The sequence below is a fragment of the Schistocerca nitens genome, chromosome 6 (genome assembly GCF_023898315.1).
Source record: "Schistocerca nitens isolate TAMUIC-IGC-003100 chromosome 6, iqSchNite1.1, whole genome shotgun sequence".
NCBI lineage: Eukaryota > Metazoa > Arthropoda > Insecta > Orthoptera > Acrididae > Schistocerca > Schistocerca nitens.
The window spans coordinates 200056023-200076702 of NC_064619.1; the positions used below are offsets into that span (position 1 = coordinate 200056023).

Below are 20680 nucleotides of genomic sequence, written 5' to 3' on the forward strand. Positions count from 1 at the left end.
CATCTCGGTCACCTCTTGTTCACATTGACGGCACTTTGAACAGGGGATGTTACATTTCACATATGTTACGACCCGTGACTCTACCCTTCATTCGATCCCTGTGAAACCCTACATTTCAGCAGGATAATGCATGATCGCATATTGCAAGTCCTCTACAGGCCTTTCTGGATACGGAAAATGTTCAACTGCTGCCCTGGCCAGCACATTCTCCAGATCTCTCACCAATTTAAAACGTCTGGTCAATGGTAGCCGTGCAGCTGGCTCATCACAATACGCCAGTCACTACTCGTGATGAACTGTGGTATCGTGTTGAAGCTGCATGGGCAGCTGTACCTGTACACGCCATCCAAGCTCTGTTTGACTCTATGCCCAGGCGTATCAAGGCCGTTGTTACTGATTTCTCAGGATCTATGCAACCAAATTGCGTGAAAATGTAATCACATGTCTGTTCTAGTATAACATATTTGTCCAATGAATGCCCATATATCATCTGCATTTCTTCTTGGTGTAGCAATTTTAATGGCCAGTAGTGTAAATTGACCTTAAACAAACAGCATCATCCCTCGATCAGATAACAATTCCAGCTTAATGTTGACAAAATGCACAGAATGCAATGCTCGATCCACAATATTTTCTACTCTACGGCTCACTCCAAAGATACACAGATGAGCCAAAGCATTATGACCACCTACTTAATAGCTTGTTTGTCCATCTTTGAAACGAAATACATCACCGATTCTGCATATCGGGGATCTGACACTTCGTTGGTACGTTTGTGGAGGTATGTGACATTAGATATCTATGCACAGGACATGTAATTTTAGTAAATGATAGGCGGCTGATTTGCATACACAGTGATGGTGCCTGAAAGCGATCCAGATGAGGACCGTAGGATTTACATCAAGCGAATTTGGTAGCCAAAACATCGATGCGAGTTCACTTTAATTTTCCTCAAACCACTGAAGCACTGTTCTGGCTCCAAGACACAGACAGTCATACTGCTGAAAGGTGACATTGCTGTCGGGGAAGACCATCAAGCATGAAGGGATGCTGTGGTTCACAGATGTCAGCGTGTTTTATAACACAGGTCCCATACAAGTCTGGGAGTGTCTCACATAGTATAGTACTGCTTCCACCATCCTGCATCCATTGTATGCTGAACGTTTAGAGCCACTGTTCACTCCGCCAACGGCGTATGCAGAGACGACCAATGACCTAAAGTAGCAAAAATGTGATTCACCCAAAGAACCAACACGTTGCTCCTGATGACCCCATACTCACTGCAATCGTAATTGACAGTATTCATGGGTCAACATGTGAACATTTAGGGGTGATCTGCTGGGGAGCTCCATGTCCAACAATGTACGACGAATGGTGTGCTCCAAAACACTTGTATGTGCACCAGCAGTGTGCTCTTTCGGCAGAGATGCCATAGACCACCATCTATCCTACTTTACAAAGCAGACAAGCCTCCAAAACCCATGTTGTGTGAGGAGTCGTGGACGTCAACAATTTAGCAACTAGGGTTAGTTTCACTGTCCTACCTCTTTCCATAGATGCTCACGACAGTGGTATGTGAACACTATACCAGCTTCGCCGTTTTCGAAGTACTCGTTCACTGTTCTGTGTAATAATAATCTACCGTTTGTCAAAGTCGATTATCTCAGTACGTTTCCCCATTCATCTTACCTAGTGTGATATGCATTCCGTGTCTGCTCCGTTTACATACTTTTGTTTCCGCGTAACATGCCTGCAATTCCACCAGGTGGCATCCAACGTTGCGCTGGGCAGTGGTCATAATATTTTGGCTGTTCAGCGTATTTCTACTCTATGAGCTACCTACTGAACAGCGCGTATTTTCTGTCTGCTACCTCGTGCAGCTTCGGATCTTTCCGTGAGAGATCGGCTTCATGGAGCTGTCAACATCTGACACTAACATTCAGCACTAGACTTGTTCTAGATTTTCTCCTGTTACCATTCTTTTCTGACCTTGGCTGACAAATCACGTCCAGTATTACAATTGAGGGAAATTGCGCGTGGAAACTATAAAATTGTGGATGCGATTGCTCTCTCTTCTATTCACATAGACGCCGAGAGCGTGCATACTTTGTTTAATTAACGATTCGCCGAAAGAATGACAACCAGTAACAATTGCAAACTTGAGTGATTAAATCACGAAGTATCATTCATGGTGCGCGGTTGAAATCGGTCATGAGACATCCCTCCCTCGCTGTGTGGTGCGATCTTTGTCTAACTGCCAGATTTACGAAAACATTGTTAAGGATTCGATCACAGCTAAATATGTGTGATAAGCAAGACTAGAAGTATGACTGCTGCTCATTTCATTGGCTTCTGCGAACCACGCCCTCGGAAAACAAGACATAGTTGGAACAAAAGTCAAATATATGAGATAAAAAATATAAATGTCATTGCAGGTTGTTTTCACTCACTGCCAGTCCATCTTCCACTTTTTAACCAGACAGAAGTCGCAAAATTGAATAACTCATTACTAAGAGAGCACACTCGTGTCCGTAAATAATATCGAATATTGCAGAACGTACTTCTGTTACATGCATTAAGAAAGTCTCAGCGTGTCTTACAAACGCGAAGACTGGTACTATTTCCAAATTCCAGCTCTAACTGAATCGCTCTGACTAAATAACAATAGCGATAGCATATAGTTATGTACATTATTCCTGTTGTCTTGCAATCTCTTTAGAACTTTTACAACTGATGTGTTATTACTCGACAGTTATAACAAATCGTACCTAGAGTGAAACGTTTGTGTTAAATCTTCAATGTGCTGTTGCCTTGAAACAGCATACGGTCACAAAACTAGAGTTGTAATATAGAAACAACGAAATACGATGAATCCAATATCGTCTCTAAAGTTGCGACCGAGTAACGTCACATGACCTATTTCAAATTTCCCAGTCACCGATGTCTGGTTTCAGCCTAACTTTAATCACTTGATTGCAAACCGAGCCCTGTGGTGGCATACCATACTATTAGCCACCATGTTTTGTTCCACAGCTATTCTGAAACAGATTGATAAGTAGTATTGTAAGTTATGAAATTTCTGAATTTATATGCGGTGTGCTGAGAGTAAAAATGCACGCACATCTCAAAAAAAAATAAAAATGGTGTAAATATTTTTATGTATTTCTGCAACTTGTTTGTGTACATCTGTGTATTTAAAAGTCTAACAAAACTTGTTTCATCCACTTTCTCGTTGCCATATAATGTACTGAGAATTTTGTGACGAAGGAGAATCTTGACAAGGGCTTGCATCACACTTATCAACATTTTCGAAATGTCAAGACCAATAGATCATAAATTTTTGTTGTGAGTTAAAGCTTAATTGCTGCGTGGGAGGTATGATTCGTAAGATCTTATTTGTATAAGTGTTTATAAAGTAAATTATTCAGTTTTTTTACAGCTGCTGTAGTCATTACTCCAATAACTGTTTTTGTTGATTTATGGAAATGCGCACTTTGTTCTTTGTAAGACTAAACCTGATGCAAACAAACAGAAATGCGATGACTGGTCAGCAGCCGTAGCACGGGTGGATGTAGGTCCTCTACCATGCGCCTCACGCTGGTTTGCAGATGTACTGGTGGTGGTGCGCTCTTGGAAGTAGGTCCTACTTACGTTTAAGATATCTTATTACTGTGTTGCCGTAAATGATAATTTAAGATGTTCTGATGTACTAACAGCCATCTAAGTTTTTCTCAGTCATACATTAGCTATGTGCATTATTTCAAAAATCGTGTACAGTCGCTGTCTCTACTCTTGTGCTCTGCTCGTCGCGGTGCTAATGCGCAGCCTGAAAATGGTTGACTCTGCTTCTAGATCAGTAGTGAAACACGCACGTGGAAAACAGCTAAAAGTGGAGAGAAACTGATTGTTCTGAATGTTTTTAACAATCTTACGGAGAAATATCCGTCGCTAACGATACGGCAGACTGCAGAAATGACACCTGAACTAGCTGGTATTTCAGTGTCAAGTACTGGCAGACTTACCGCTCCAGGGAAGACGTGGGAACGTCAGTCGTGTCTCCTACAGAAGTGTGACGGTTTTGTGAAAAGTGCTGTAGGGTCAAAGGGGCAAGGGTTTTTCTTCAAAAACGAAGAGGCTGCAATAAATAAAGACACAAAGTCGTAAACGATCATGATGACCTGCCCAGTTTTAAAAGGCCAACATTTTACGAACTAATGAGAAACATTGGTTTCCAGTCTGAAAATAGGAAACGAATTAGTATAACACGCAGCGATGATATTTCTTTGTGGAGTAGGCGTTACTTTTGTCAGATTGCAAATTTAGACGTGAGAAACGTAATATTTATTACCGTAATGAAACTTTGGTTAATGCAAAACATGTCACACAAAAACCACGGATTAACAAGTTACTGACAACAGACATGCTTTAGTTGCAAGTCTGTCACAGGGGATAAAAACCCAACAGGAAAAGGAAAGAGGTTAATTATGTGGCGTATAGGTAGCAACTGTGATGTAATTTGAGTATAAGAAAACAGGGTATTTATCACTAAGAAATGAATGGTTAATGGTTCTTAAGTTATTTAGAGATGTTCTGCCCAAATTTGAGCCCTCTAGCATTATTGTAATGGACAATGCATCTTATCACCACGTGAAAGTTGGGTCGCAAAAATTATGTAAAAAGCAGGACATTGTAAACTGGCTGGTGGAAATCTTGAGTCAGTGTCGGTCCTCACCCAGTGGCGGTTAGATTCAGAAAAATTTGAGTGAAATTAAGAGAGTCTGCTGTATAGAAGGTATGCTTAACAAGTTTATCAAACTACAGCTGCTGCCATTAATCATAGCAAAACGTAGTAATAATAAAGAAAATTATTTTTATAGAATTTTGTTGCTTTGTATGAAATTAAGTACAGTTTAGGGCAATGACAAAATAACGTGTAAGCTTTCGCAACTCTCCATTTCGCATTTTTGTGTAGTTGGTTTTAGTGATTTTTCATTTTTTCGGACAAATGTACAATATCCCTAAATGATGTGTTACTTCACGAATTTACTTCCAGGCAGAAAATCAGATATTCTTACACTGCACCCACACAACAACTTTGCTAACTGTACACTTCCTTATTGACTGTTTGTTGAAGTCACGCTTATTTGATTTTGTCACTCTTTCGGTCGAATGGCTGTCCTCGGAGTCCCTGATTCCTTTGCAGCAGACTTTACCTAGTAATTTGCTTTTCTGGTCCCAGAATGAGATTTTTCACTCTGCAGCGGAGTGTGCGCTGATATGAAACTTCTTGACAGATTAAAGCTGTGAGCCGGACCGGGACCCTAACTTGGGACATTTTTCTATCACGGGGAAGTGCTGTACTGACAGCTACCCAAGCACGACTCTCAGTTTGTCCTCACAGATTTACTTTTCTGTTAACATTTAAGATAGATTCAACTTAGTTTGTGTTTACACTGCACACGAAAGCAGATTCCAGCACAGTAAACAACGAACTTCGAACACACTGCCTTTTGTAAAAATGATTAAATTCAAGTAATAATGTCTGCTAACTTGGTCATTTGACTAAAATATAAATGATTCGCTGAGAATCTTAAGGACTAAAGCACACCGCCGTCTATCCCACATTAGGCTGAATATAAAAGAAACCAGTGATAAAGCTTTTCCTGAATTTTCATATAAACAATGTGGGACTACAGCACAGATGAACCTGACTCACCATAAGATCAGATTTCAGAAGCATGAATATATTCTGCAGCCTCCCAATCGACAGTGATGTGCTTAGGTCTTAATGATTCTCAGCACCTCAAATGGATTACTGCATGATAAAATTCATAACTTAATATACTACAACTCATTCATAAACCCACGAAATAGATTTGCTGCCAGTACAACTTAAACATATACCGACATCCGATCTAATTTTACTACAGTATAGTGATAATTATCATATCTGAGGAGTGTGCTGTCATCTACCAGGATTTACGCCGAACGAACAGGGATAAATGTCTGCCGCAGTGTACTACCACATGGTGGCACTGACAAACTTCTAGGTGAGTGGCAAGGGCTAGCTGGGAACACCGTGAACTGTGCACGTTGGTTATCAAAGCCGTAAGGCAATTACTTCACGCAAGTTACGAATGCATAGAAGCTCCTTTAAACGTGCACAACTTAAAGTGTGTTCACGACCCTGATGCCAAGTTTCACGGATTATAGAGGACCAGTAGTGCGGTAGGTTTAAGTGCCCTATCTTTCCGATTGTAGTAAAGTAACCAATAAATCTGCAAGATATTGGAATTTAGGGTGTCCATGTGCTCTTACACAGCAGCCGCCACTGGTCCTACCGCAATTCAGGTTGAATTACAGAATCAGGCTGAAAGTTATTCTGCAGACCAATACATTATTATTGAAGCTGCTAAGTTTACAGTTCACATTGCCGTTACGTTACTGCTGTACCTTTCAGTCTTAACCCATTAAAAATGGTCTTTAGCCAGGTTAAGGGAGTTGTCACGAGAAATAATACATTTAGACATACTGCAATTAATGCACGAAACTTTGTCACGTGTCACTGCTGAATGCAGAACAGCATGTCATAAAAGGAGAAAATGTGGTGCTTGCATGGTTTCGTGGATTTTCTTGTTCGATTGCCTCATTACCAACTACTGAAACGTAGTCCGCGGTTTCGGATATGGAATGAATTCAGAGATTACCAGACGATTAACTAAGTAATCCATTCAGTGGCTTCCGTTTTCAACTATATGGTGAAATTCCTGCAATACTCTTACGTTGTATACAGCTTACGCAGAAAAATTAAGCTGTAGTTATGAATTTTCGTCACTCCTGTTTTTAATTATAACAGCATGTTAACTAAGAACGAAAGTTGTGTTTTCCATGTGGTCTCCTTAATACGCTTATTGTGGGAGTTTTGCAGTATATTATTTCAGTCTGCTTCAATATTAAATTACATTCGAAACTATATTGATTCTTTGAATGTTATGCCTTAGCTGAAACTCTTAACGACACTGCAAGGTAGTTGTACCAGGTGACTGGCCAGCGCATTAAATCCAACAGTAGAACTGTTATCCTGTATTATCGCTTAGTCGATGTGCGCGTAACACACGGCATAAAACGTATCCTAATTATCTTATTTTACTGTACACTATAAAGATTGGCTTCCGCTCCACGTGAAACGAAATCCAATGAGATTCCAGCAAACGTGTAAGAATACGTAGTGTAATGTCTACATCGGGTTTATTTTTATGATGAACACAGCACAGTATGCTTTCACATTAGAAAATATGGACCACGGACAGTCTTGTAATGTCCTGTGAGCAGATGGTTAAGTTTTAAATAATAACTTCAAATTATAACAAGAGCTCTTTGCATGCAAAATAATAAATGGAAATTACTCTATGAACAATTGTGGTATCCTTTTGTATGGACAGCCATTTTGCGAAGTTTTGCTCTATATAATGTACAGATAAACTAATTCATTATATAGGTCAAAACTTTGCAAAATGACTACCCATGTGCAAAAGGATATCACAACTGTTTCATTTGCATTTTTCATCAGACTGAAGTCACAAAAATTATAATTATTAATTAATTATGACGGGCATAAGGTATGGACGAAGTATGTACATGTTGAAATGGTGAAGGCAGCAGAGTGGTTGGGAAACAGTGGCCGTATCATGTGATGAGTATGGAGTGAAATGAGAAGACTCTAGAAAATTTGAAGAGGGCACTACTTGTTCCTATGTTCAAGAAAGGGAGTAGGAAAGATAGAACCTACACAGACTTCTAATACCACACTGTGCCAAGGTACATGAAAATATCCTTGAGAGCAGAATCCAAACAATGGTTGAGAATAAATTACGAGAGGAACACAATGGCTTCAGACCTGGGAAATCAACTTTTGACCTCATTTGCAGCAAGGCAGCTCCAGGAGCACAACTATTAATTTAGGAAGAGCTTATGATGGTTTTTCTCAAAACATGAAGGTTATTTGATAGTGTCTGTAGAAAAAAGGTCTGGGATGCACTAGAGGAGGAGGTGGAAAAACACACAACAGAGTGGAGATGTACTGTGGAAGTCAGAGTTGTGTGACAGTGGGCAACGAAAGGACAGGTTGGTTGCAGCAAAGAATTGGTGAGAGAGAGGGCATGACAAAGGCTAAATTGGCAGAAAAAAAACTAGAGATGAAAGCAATAATGTTCGCAGGTAACTTGATCTGGGGAACCAAGGAGGAGGAGATTCATGAACAGCTGGATGCTTGGGGAGAAACTGTGAGGCAGTATGAGATTAAATTTAATGGTAACAACTGTGGGAGCTTCCTTACAACTAGAAAGAAATATGGACCAACTAGCAAAATAAGGACTGGAGGTGAACAGTTGAAGGTGGCAAGTGTCAAGTACTTTGGAAGTGTGTTAGAGGAAAATGGAAGAAATGAGAAAGATGTGAATGTGGCAGATTGAAAAGCATTACTGCGAAGTGTTGGAGCCTTGTTTGGAAGAAAGATGTCCCACAAAAAAGCAAGTAATATATAGAAGTTACTGCATGCCAGTACTGATCTGTGCATCTGAAACATGGGTATAAGTAATGAAAGAGATGTAAGATTACAGGAATGTAAAATGAAGTTCCTCAGAAGTAGGATAGGAGTAACAAGGAGAGAATGAGGATGAAAGAATAAGGGATATAGTGAAAGAGGGACACTTGCAAAGCAGAATATAAACATCAAGGCTCAGATGGTAAGGATACTTAAAGAGAATGGTTAACAATTGGATTCCCAAGAAGATACATGAAATGGAGATGTGTAGGAAATGACCATGAGGAAGACCAAAGGAGAGATGGCTGAAAGTTGTGGAGGAGTGTGTTAAAAATAGAGGTGAGGACTGGACTAGAGTGGAGTGGAAATGCAATCAAAAGCTGTAATTGCCACACCTCAATACTCAGCAAGAAAACAGTGAAAGTTCATTCTGCTTTGTAAAATTTTACATGGTCATTTGGCAGGTACTGCACCATTTCAATCAAATCTATCTTTCCTTCCTTCACAGATGTGGCTTATAACATCCAGGGCAGGTAGAAGCACTTTATTGATGATCAGTACTTGCACACCTTTTCTCAAAATAGGGGTACCTTCCCAGGCCTCACTTTCATTTAAGCCTCTCCTGGTCTTAACTACATGGGAGTTTTGTTTGTCCAACCATAGCCACCATACTTTGGATATCTTTAGGCCTGTTATGTCTGGATTACAATCTGCCACTTTCTTGAAATCTAAGAAGTCTGATGCATTCATGTTACTGACAAATGGTTTTATTTGTCTTAATTTCCATATCATGTCCTTTACACCTTCTGGAACAATACATTTAGTAACTCAAGAATAAACATTTTGTCCCGTTATGGTTTAGGTTAGTGAATAGTAAGCAATGATACTTACCTTTTGTGCTTGACAAGCTTTTGCAGGAACACATTCACTACTTCAACTTATGAATTTAGTAGTATTTATTACTTCCATTTTTCAACTTTCCCCCTCATTGCTGAGACAGTACTTATTCCTTTAATTTGTCATCTTTCCACTCAAACTATTACAAGCATCTACTGTCTCCGCCATTTTATCTAACACTAAGTAGTAAGCAAACTAAACATAGAGCCTCTCATATGTTAACAGCAATAGCTGTTAAACTGCATACCATCTGTTGTCTGCATTTGATAATAAATTCTCCTTTGTGGCAGTTTCAAGCCTTTTTATACGGTGTTAGGCTTGACATGTAGATCTCATTTGATACAAAACATCAAAGGTCCTTTTTATGGCACTTAGAGCCTTCTCTATTTCAAATTTTGAATTCTGCATTTATTTACATGTACATATACACTGTGCAAGCCACCTTACAGTGCATGGTGGAAGTTAATTTGTACCATTACTAGTTATTCTTTTGTTCCACTTGCAAGTGGAGTGAGGAAAATTACTGTCTATATGCCTCCATATGAATCCTAATTTCTCATATCTTGCCTTTGTGGTCCTTGTGCGCAACATATGTTAGTGGCAGTACAATCATTTAGCAGTCTGCCATTAAAACTAGTTCTCAATTTTCTGAACAGTATTTCGCAAAACGAACATCTTCCCTCCAGGAATTCCCATTCAAGTTAACAAATCATCTCTGCAATAATTGTCTTGACTGAACCTACCAGTAAAAATATAGCAGCATATCTTTTAATTACTTCAATGTCTTCCTTTAATTCATCCTTGAGGGGGACACCACACACAGTTTGTATTCAAAAGTTGGCAGTAGAAGTGTTCTATACTCTGCCTCCTTTATTGATGAGCTACACTTTCCTACAGTTCTCCCACAAAAAACCTTAGTCAACCATTCACCTTCCCTGCAACCAACTTCATGTGCTCCTTTCATATCATTGTTTTGCAACATTTTCCAACATTTAATTGGCACGAATGTCAAGCACCACACCACTAATACTGTATTCGAGCATTAGACGATTGTTTTTTTTACTCATCTGCATTAACTTACATTTTTTCTAATTTCAAGCAAGCTGTCATGAATGACGGCAAATAGAAATTCTGTCCAAGTCATCCTGAATCCACCTGCAGTCAATCAACAAAGACACTTCCCCATACACTGCAGTGTCATCAGTGAACAGACTCAAATTTATTAGTGAAGAGTCTCAGATTGCTGCTCACCCTTTGTGCTGGAACCACTCTTTCTCTGTATACATAAAAATCTATCACTCTTCCCTGTGGCATTTCTCATGATGCCCTTGTCTCCAATGAATAATCACCGTCCATGACAACATACTGGGTTCTATTATTTAAGCAGGCTGAGCTACTGTCATTTTTGAGAACCTGTTGTGTGCTTTGACTTCCACTGAACAGTCTGCACTAAGGCACAGTCAAATGTTTTCTGGATAACTAGGAATGTAGAATCTCCCTGGTGCCCTTTGTCAACAGTTCACAGGATATAATGCTTTTTCGGTGAAATATGCTTGTCTAAATCTTTGCTGAGCTACGAGTAGCTTTTCAGTCTCAGGCAAATTTATTATATTTGACTATGCTCAAGAATTCTGCACAAAACCAATGTTATTGATATTGTTCTGACTTTGCCTGTTCATTTTCTTTACCTTTTCATGTATAGGGGCCACCTGCATTTTTTCCAGTCACTTGGGACATTTGACTCAGTGGGAGATACGTGACAAATGTAATACCGAAGATTACTCTCCGTAAAACCAAACTGGGATCTTACCAGGAACTGACAATCATCTTTTTTTTCAGTTCTTTCAGCTGCTTCTCAACATCAGGGATGCCTATTACTGTATCACCCACACACAGTCTTGCAATAGTACATTTGTAATATCTTTCTGTGTGAATGACTTTTTACAAGCAAAATTTAAGACTTCAGCTTTCCGGTTATCTTCTATTGCCACAGCAGACCTGACAAGTGACTGAATAAAATACTTTGACCTGCTTAGTAATTTTACACAGAATCAGAGTTTTCTCAGTTTCTTGGCAAAGTATTTCACTATCATATGATGGTGGGAGTGGTCTACAACAATTATTTCTAGTACTGGCAGATCATATTATTGGATGAGTGATCCATGTTCTAATGTCACCACAATACAATGTAATTTAATAAGTTGTCTTCATTCATGTTAACAGAACTTGACACAATAAGAATAATCCTTATACTCTAACAAGGCCACAATAGGGGGTCACTCCTTATATTTGTATAACTGAAATGAGCTATGTAATAAGTCTCCTCTGTCATGCAACTATTTGTTAAAAGTTTCATAAGCAATGCCTTTTTTAATTAAATGAGTGCTGACTTGTTTCAATCTTGTTCATTCAGCCTTGGATTTGAAAGTGAGAGTAGGAGTGGAAATTTATACCCATCATGGAACACTTAATTACCCTGTCTGCTCCACACTGCCATGTGTGGATTGTTATCTACAGGATAATACATGGACTCTTACCTTTCTGTTTTGTAATATAAAGCAGTAACTTCATAACAGAGTGAAGGGGAAACTCCACATTGTTTTCACAACTTAATTTCAATAACACATATAAATTTTAATTTTTTTAGTATTACAATAAAACACTGATTTTTAAAGTGTTTCATATATTATACAAAAGCACTAAAACAGCTCACATACACTGGCAAAAAGTCTTGCGCGTTTGTTACTTTAAATATGATCAACCTATTTAGTTGTCTCTTCTGTCCATTCCACTTCCATCATTCACTTTTTGCTGCTACTTTCGATGGAGGTTCTCCAGTAGAATCTGCTGAGGTTTGTTTCCTTTTCCTGTCACCTCTGAATCCACCTCTGCCACCACCTACCAACATATCACAAACTGTAATTTCATGATAGCTACAGCATAAATTATTATAAGTAATTGGAGCACACCATACCTCTGCGGCCACGTTTATTTTGGTTGTAATGGAATCTCCTCTTCTGTATGTCTTCCATAGTCTTCTTGAGGAACTCTTCCTCCTCTTCACCTTCCAGTGCTCTCACTTCAATTTTTACATTCCCGATTTCTATAGTTGACTCCCCAATTTTTTCAAGGACCTGAAAAATTGTATTAATGATGTTCAGGTGTTATCAGAGAATCAATCTTGAAATCTTACATAGTACTTCAAATGAAACAATATTTTCCAAACTATCATTAACTTAAAACTCCTTTTGACTTATTTTTCGAGAAGTTCTTCCCTACCTCCTTTCACAAAGAAAGAATGTAGCTTAAGAATTAATTTAGGTAACTTAATGCTTCTATTCCATCATCAATATTTACAGCCATTCTAATTCAGTTGCTACTTTAATCGTGTTTATCACATGGGTCATAGTCTTTAGCAACTTATTGTTTGTACTGGGTATGTTTCACCTAATCATATTAGGTATGTTCTGAGATTTTTGTCTTTTGTGGTCTCTTAGTACATACTCAAGAGCCAAGTTGCATACAAAGCACGGGTGACATAAGAACCTCTGAAGATGCCTAATACAATTAGTGATAAATGCGACAAAAACAATAAAAATACAGCTTTAAAAGCCTGATATTCACCACCACCACCACCACCACCACCACCACCACCACCACCACCACCACCACCACCCAAATTCTAATGTGGATATCCTTTTACAAATTACTAAAAAAGATAATGAATGAATTGAGGCACTGAGCCCAAAGTACATCATCGAATTTGAAGGTTTTAGCATACTCCTGACATCTGTTTATCTTATATTGAACCACCTGTATCTGTAAGCCTACATTGTATATAAAACATTCAAGAAAAGCTGTCTCACCAATATATTTGATATTCATTTTCATATGGACCCGAAACACAGAGCATAATTTATGTTGCTTTGTGCTAATTGCTACAAAGGGTCGACAACATAATTTAGTCTCTACATCATGTACACTACCGTATTCACTCGAATCTAAGCCGCACTCGAATCTAAGCCGCACTCGAATCTAAGCCGCACTCGAATCTAAGCCGCACTCGAATCTAAGCCGCACTCGAATCTAAGCCGCACTCGAATCTAAGCCGCACTCGAATCTAAGCCGCACTCGAATCTAAGCCGCACTCGAATCTAAGCCGCACTCGAATCTAAGCCGCACTCGAATCTAAGCCGCACTCGAATCTAAGCCGCACTCGAATCTAAGCCGCACTCGAATCTAAGCCGCACTCGAATCTAAGCCGCACTCGAATCTAAGCCGCACTCGAATCTAAGCCGCACTCGAATCTAAGCCGCACTCGAATCTAAGCCGCACTCGAATCTAAGCCGCACTCGAATCTAAGCCGCACTCGAATCTAAGCCGCACTCGAATCTAAGCCGCACTCGAATCTAAGCCGCACTCGAATCTAAGCCGCACTCGAATCTAAGCCGCACTCGAATCTAAGCCGCACTCGAATCTAAGCCGCACTCGAATCTAAGCCGCACTCGAATCTAAGCCGCACCTGAAAAATGAGACTCTAAATCAAGGGGAAAAAAAAGAAAAAAAAAAAAAAAAAAATCCCGAATCTATGCTGCACCTGAAATTTGAGACTCTAAATTCAAGGGAGAGAAAAGTTTTAGGCCGCATCTCCAAATCGAAACAAAATTGGTCCATTGTAATATGAGACACAATTTAGGTCGAATGAATGACGATACGGCTACAGTAGTGTGGTTCGAGTCTTAAGCTTAGCAGTTAAGCTTCACCAGGTAGCCAATGCTATCATCAGGCACTCCATCCATATTTATACGGGTACCCTTCCTTTTTTACGTGCTTCGTCTGGTTCGAATCGATTGCTTATTTTTCTTTGATCTGATAAGCGCTGTTCTCTTTGTTTACGTCACTCTAAGCTGAAAATGCGTTATTGTACTGTGTCATGCATTGTTTGTTGCATTCTGATAATGTGTGTTTACGACCTGTTGCTGCTCGCGGCATTGCTTACTTTTGTGCGCACTACCGCCACTTATGATAAAAATAGAGAGGAATTGTCTCATTAGCGAAACAATGGCAAGAGACTGCTATCTGTTGTTACTTACGCTGCTGCTTTCTTTGATAATGATCAACAGGAACCAAATAATAGACTGCGTACGATGGAAGATGTTCTGAATGAGAGTTTAGCTAAAATTTTTCGCTGTTTGAAAATCTTTGCAGACGCCTCTTTTGTACAATACATTCTGCACAGAAATTAGAGTTACCTTAGATTTAAAAATCTAGTCAGTTGCCGTGCTTCATTTCTGACTGTATCACTATCAGGCATAAGAATAATACAAATATAAACATGACATGATACGTATATTCTTCCGCATTTGCTGTTGTCTCACTAGTTTCGTGGTTTATTAGGCAGACAGGATTTAAATGAGATAGCAGCAAACACGAAAGAATGCATGGCAAAATGTTTATATTCGTATTATTCTTATGGTGAAGAGAATACTGCATATGATTCACAATTCATAAAAGTTCCTGTTAGAAACCATCTCTTCTCACAGGTAAGAAAAAATTCAGAACGTAGAGTTGGCCATATTGACAAACATCCCAAACAGTCTTGTCAGTCGGATTTTCATAGTACATTGAAATGCTGCTACATTCGAAGATGAACAATACGGAATTTGCATTTACTTCGTTGGATAATGTATGAGAATGCAGTGGTCGAAACTCGTGGCGGAGAAAAAAAGCTCGTCTTCCACCTTTTCTTTAAATTTATTTACTGACTCAGTGGTTTTGGCGCCAGTATTAATCTTTGTGCCTGCAAAGCATGCCAATGTAGCGCTACATATATTCGACGGCAGAAGTTAGTTGTGCTGGCACCTACCAACATTTTTCAGAACTTCTGCTTACTTTGCACTCAATTGTAAGCCGCAGGCGGTTTTTTGGATTACTAAAAACCGAAAAAAGTGCGGCTTAGATTCGAGTAAATATGGTATGTGATCAAAAGTATCGAGTCACCTGGCTGAAAATGATTTATAAGTTCATGGTGCCCTCCATCGGTAATTCTGGAATTCCATATGGTGTTGGCCTGACCTTCGCCTTGATGACAGCTTCCACTCTCACAGGCATGCGTTCAATCAGGTGCTGGAAGGTTTCTTTGGGAATGGCAGCTCATTCTTCACGGAGTGCTGCACTGAGGAGAGGTATCAATGTCAATCAATGAGGCCTGGCACGAAGTCTGCGTTCCAGAACATCCCAAAGGTGTTCTATAGGATTCAGGTCGGGACACTGTGCATGCCAGTCCATTACAGGGATGTTATGGTATAACCACTCCACCACACGTGCTCAATCGTGTTGAAAGATTGAATCACCATCCCCGAATTGCTCTTCAATGGTGGGAAGCATGAAGGTGCTTAAAACACAACCACAACATAACACCACTGCCTACGAATTTTACTGTTGGCACTACACACACTGGCAGATGACGTTCATGGGCATTCGCCATACCCACACCCTGCCATCGAATCGCCATATTCTGTACCGTGATTCGCCACTCCACACAACGTTTTTCCACTGTTCGATCAGCCAATGTTTATGCTCCTTATACCAAGCGAGGCATCGTTTGGCATTTGCCAGAGTGATGTGTGGCTTATGAGCAGCTGCTCAACCATGAAATCCAAATTTTCTCACCTCCCGCCTAACTGTCTTAGTACTTGCAGTGGCCCCTGATGCAGTTTGGATTTCCTGTGTGATCTGGATAGATGTCTGCCTATTACACATTACCACCTTCAACTGCCGGCAGTCTGTCAGTCAACAGACAAGGTTGGCCTGTACGCATTTGTGCTGTAAGTGTCCCTTCACATTTCCATTTCACCATCACATTGGAAACAGTGGACCTAGGGATGTTAAGAAATGTGGAAATCTCACATACACACTTACGACAAGCGACAATTACCTGACTACTTTCGAAGTATGCAAGTTCCACAGAGTGCCCCATTCTGCTCTCTCACGAGGTCTAATGACTACTGAGGTCACTGATATGGAGTACCTGGCATTAGGTGGCAGCATAATGCACCTAATATGAAAAACTTTTGTTTTTAGGGGTGTCCGGATACTTTTGATCACGTAGTGAACATAATTAGCAGTACTTCACAATCTGAGACATATCGGCAGTTTTTTGCTATTCTCAAGCCACAGAATGTGCTGAATTAAAGTAACAACAAGGCCCATGAAACAATGGAATAGGCCATTACTGTGTGTGTGTGTGTGTGTGTGTGGTGCATTTAATATCTGGTTTTTATGTTTTGATTCTAGTTTCATTTTAATTACAAACTTTAGAACTGCCAAAAGATGTTATGTCACTAGCCTATATCGAAATTTTGTAAATGAACATTAATAAATATGGTGTGTGTGTGTGTGTGGGGGGGGGGGGGGGGGGGAAGAGCACCTGTCTTCAATTCATTATTCATAGAAGTGAACTCAACTAAACTTCTATATGACTTACATAATGCATTAAAAATTTGCTGAATGGTGTCAATGTGATGCTGAAATACTGGATATGCAAAGGGCCAAAGAGAAAGTTTCATTCCCAATTATTTGTGACTGAATATGCTGTATTTGGGAAGTGACTATCTGTTACCAACATGTTCAAATGTTAAGGTAAGAATTGTTAAACACAGCTCATTGGGGAACAGCTAAGATGGTGTGTAATGAGAATTTGTTTTATAGGAAGGGATTCCAAAACAGAATTTCCAACTGTAGAATGTATAATAATGTGTGAAAATGTATAAAAACAATATCTGCAACAGCAACTTCAAAGGCCACCAGAAGCTTGTTGCACTGACTGGTGCCCCACATTTAGAGCTCTGAACTAGTTAGGCAAACAAGGCTTATCCTAAAAGTGAATACTGCAAAATCCCTCCCTGCAGGAAGTATTGCTGTACTGGACAATGTAGTGGTGCACACATGCATGCACTGTGCTAGCTACCTCTAAAACGACACCCAGTATCAGCACCACATAGGTGATTCATCAGCAGGTATAAGACAAGACGAGTGTGTGGAATGTTCTCCATAGCAACTACCACTATCTGTATCAAACCATGGAGACCTTATCACCCATGGACTGCCCCACGGTGACAATTTCATTGCTGGTCTGTCTCGCAGGCCTCCACGACACAGATTTCTGTCATCCAGTCCAATACACAGATAAGACCAGCTATATGGAGGAGGGGAGTATCAAATCTGGGTGTAACACTTTGTAGGGATATGACATGGAATGATCACATAGACTCAGTTGTGTGCAAAGCAAATTGTAGACTTCAATTTATTGTCAGAATACTGGGGAATTGCAATCAGTCTACACAGGAGATTGTGTACAAATCACTCATATGACCAGATCGTGAATACAGCTGAAGTGTGTGAACCCGTACCAAATACTAACGATAGGGGTAGAGGACATATACTCATGTGACCAACTCTACAATATTGCTTAAGTGTTTAGGACCCACACCAAATACAATTAACAGGAGTACTGAACATATACAGATAAGAGCAGCACAAATAGTCACAGGTCTGTTTAATCTGTAAAAGGGTGTCACAGATTACACTGAATAAATTGACCTGGCAGACACTCTAAGGTAGACATAAATTATCGCAACAAAACTCTATTAAAGTTTCAAGAACCGGCTTAAAATGATTACTCTAGGAGTATACTACAACTCCCTACATACTGCTCAGAGTGATCATGAGTATGAACACAGGCATTCAATCATTCTTCCCACACTCCATACGTGAATGGTATCAACAAGGCATGAGGCCAATCACTGTAGCAGATATTAATCCCGAGCAACGTCTGGCGCTGATGCAAGTATCCAATAATTGTTTTGTGAAACATTCAGTGGATGCATCATGTTTTAGTTGGACACGCAAACTGGTCTTTAAAGTTAGTTTCCGAATGTTTCGCCATCAAACTGACGATTTGAGATATGGATTAAGTTCATCGAAGGCTGTTAAATGCTGTATAACTGGTAGAGTTTGTTGAAAATCATCAGACAGTAAAATTAGCTGGTCATTTCCTTTCAAATCTGTGTGTGCCTTCAATGGTTTTGTGTGTGCCACAGTACATTTATTCCATATGAGTTAGAGTGCTCTACCCATGACAATTTTTGTTGATACTGCATGTCTGTGTCTCAGATTTCTATATTCAACAACAATTTCAGTGCTGAATGTGCTGTTTAGCCACCCTCCAAAAGTGGTGCCACAAAGTACGATCCATCACTTTGACTTTTAATTGTATGCATAATTTTATTGTACACTGTGTTTTTCTGGAATCAATTTCAGATTATTCATTTCAACAAATGCATCAAATTCATGAACATCAGTGTTTGTTTCTCATGGCAAAACATGATCAAAAAGGTCATTCACACACCAAATTTGGCACAGCCTTTCCCAACTGTACTAGCACTTCGTTAGCAATTGCCAAACATATACCCTCAATCTAAACCACTGCCTCCTGAGACATTTGGTAGGAACTGAATTTTCAGATTTTGATTGTAGCATGCAAATCTATGTAGGGTGTATTCACTCCATTAGTCTGGTTTTTTCCAAAAGATCTTCCCGAATGAGTGGGAAGCACAGTTTGAATATGAATGTAAACATGCACATTTGCTGTGGTTGAATAGTATTATATGCATCAACAAGTGACCTGTCCCAATATGAATAGTTTTCAAGAAGATTTAATTATTGGCAAGCTTCACAGTAAGTGGCACGTATTTCATCAAATACTTCAAGGAAAGGGACTTGTAACCAATTTCAATTTTCTTTCAGTTCCATTTAAGTCTTTTCAAACGTCAAGATATACGGACTTCCATCTCTATCTAACACTAAAAACACACTATAGCTAAACTAACTACATCTTTCACAATCATTTCCGCAACTAAAGAGAAAACATGCTATTTTATTGGAACAGACTAACTAGTTAATTTAAATGAAGTATGAATGAAATTCACATACACCGTCATGTCTGGAACACATTATCAACACAATTCTGTGATAACTGCAAGACAGATTAAAGATGAAAAACAACAAACTACTACAGCAAAAGATGTCAACAAAAGAAACGATCATTGTTCTCAACAGCCCAATAAGTTCTCGAGATGTCAATTCAACTTGACAGCAGCCCCACTAACAACACAATCTTTGGCATTGCCATGATTCCTGATCTACAGGATAAAGGCACAATGGGGCCCACCTCGCATTGTTAATGAGGTCACTGTTACTAATACATTTGAAGAAAACCAAATCCAAGACATTGGCTGATCATTCCAAACTGCACCAGCAAATCATTGTCTGATCGTTACTAACTGCATTGCCTCCAAGATCACCAGATTTGAACCCATGTGATTTCTGGCTGTGATGTTGCCTAAACAACGGGTTTTTATCAATGGTACACTAACACTTGTACATTGAAGATGTGCATAGCGAGGGGAGTAGCCAACATTCCATATGATATATTTTGGGCAACAGAAGAAAAATCTATAGTGAGGTTCCACAGTGTTGTGGATGCACATTGTCATCACACTGAGCAATGTTTGTAACCTGGAACATAAACACAGTATACAATTAACGAATGTTACCTTCTTGTGTGAAAATTAAAATTGATTCTCTTGCATGTCCTTACAAATATTTCCACAAAGTTTCATTTCATTTAGCAATGTTCCGAATTTGTTGACAAAGTGACAATTTTCAACAAATATGCTTCCAAACCTTCCTCAGAAGCCAACCCTACATTCATCTATCACTGTAGCAGCCTTATAGAGCTAGATTAAGTGAGGTCTTCAAATGCCAACTGTAAATTTTGCCATGTTTCTGCACAAAGTTTTGGATATGCAGATGATGTTGGATAATGCTTTCTGTACTTTTTTTGGGTCTTCCATCAGTGCCAGTGATTACTTCCAATAATGCTCTATGTTTTAAGAAAATTTCAACTATAAATTTCCAGCTCTCGCTAGTTATAAGAGTCAACTCTTCACCATTAAACAGTGTTTGTCTAGCCAAAGCCACCTTAGATATATTAAGCTTGTTCAGAAAATGACTAATTTTTCTTAACAATAATACGATACCACCACATGGAACACATGTGAAACACGATAACCCAATTAATAAAAGGTGGATACTAGCAGTCATTACATTCCATTTCCAAACAGATGGTACTTTATGGGTGTGAAAACTTTACTAATCTCTTCCTGGGCTCATAACCTA

At 39.4% G+C, this 20680-nt stretch overlaps 1 protein-coding gene across 1 annotated transcript in view; it reads right to left on the minus strand.

The window, feature by feature from the left end:
* Positions 1 to 12052: 12052 nt before the first annotated feature.
* Positions 12053 to 20680, minus strand: part of LOC126262836 (la protein homolog) — a 74509-nt gene continuing 65881 nt past the window's right edge. Inside the window, exons 8-9 of the mRNA XM_049959693.1 lie at positions 12414 to 12573; positions 12053 to 12337 (exon numbers count right to left, since the gene is read on the minus strand). Of these exons, the coding sequence (XP_049815650.1) occupies positions 12237 to 12337; positions 12414 to 12573 (261 nt within the window). The 3' untranslated portion in view covers positions 12053 to 12236. The remainder of the gene's footprint in view (positions 12338 to 12413; positions 12574 to 20680) is intronic.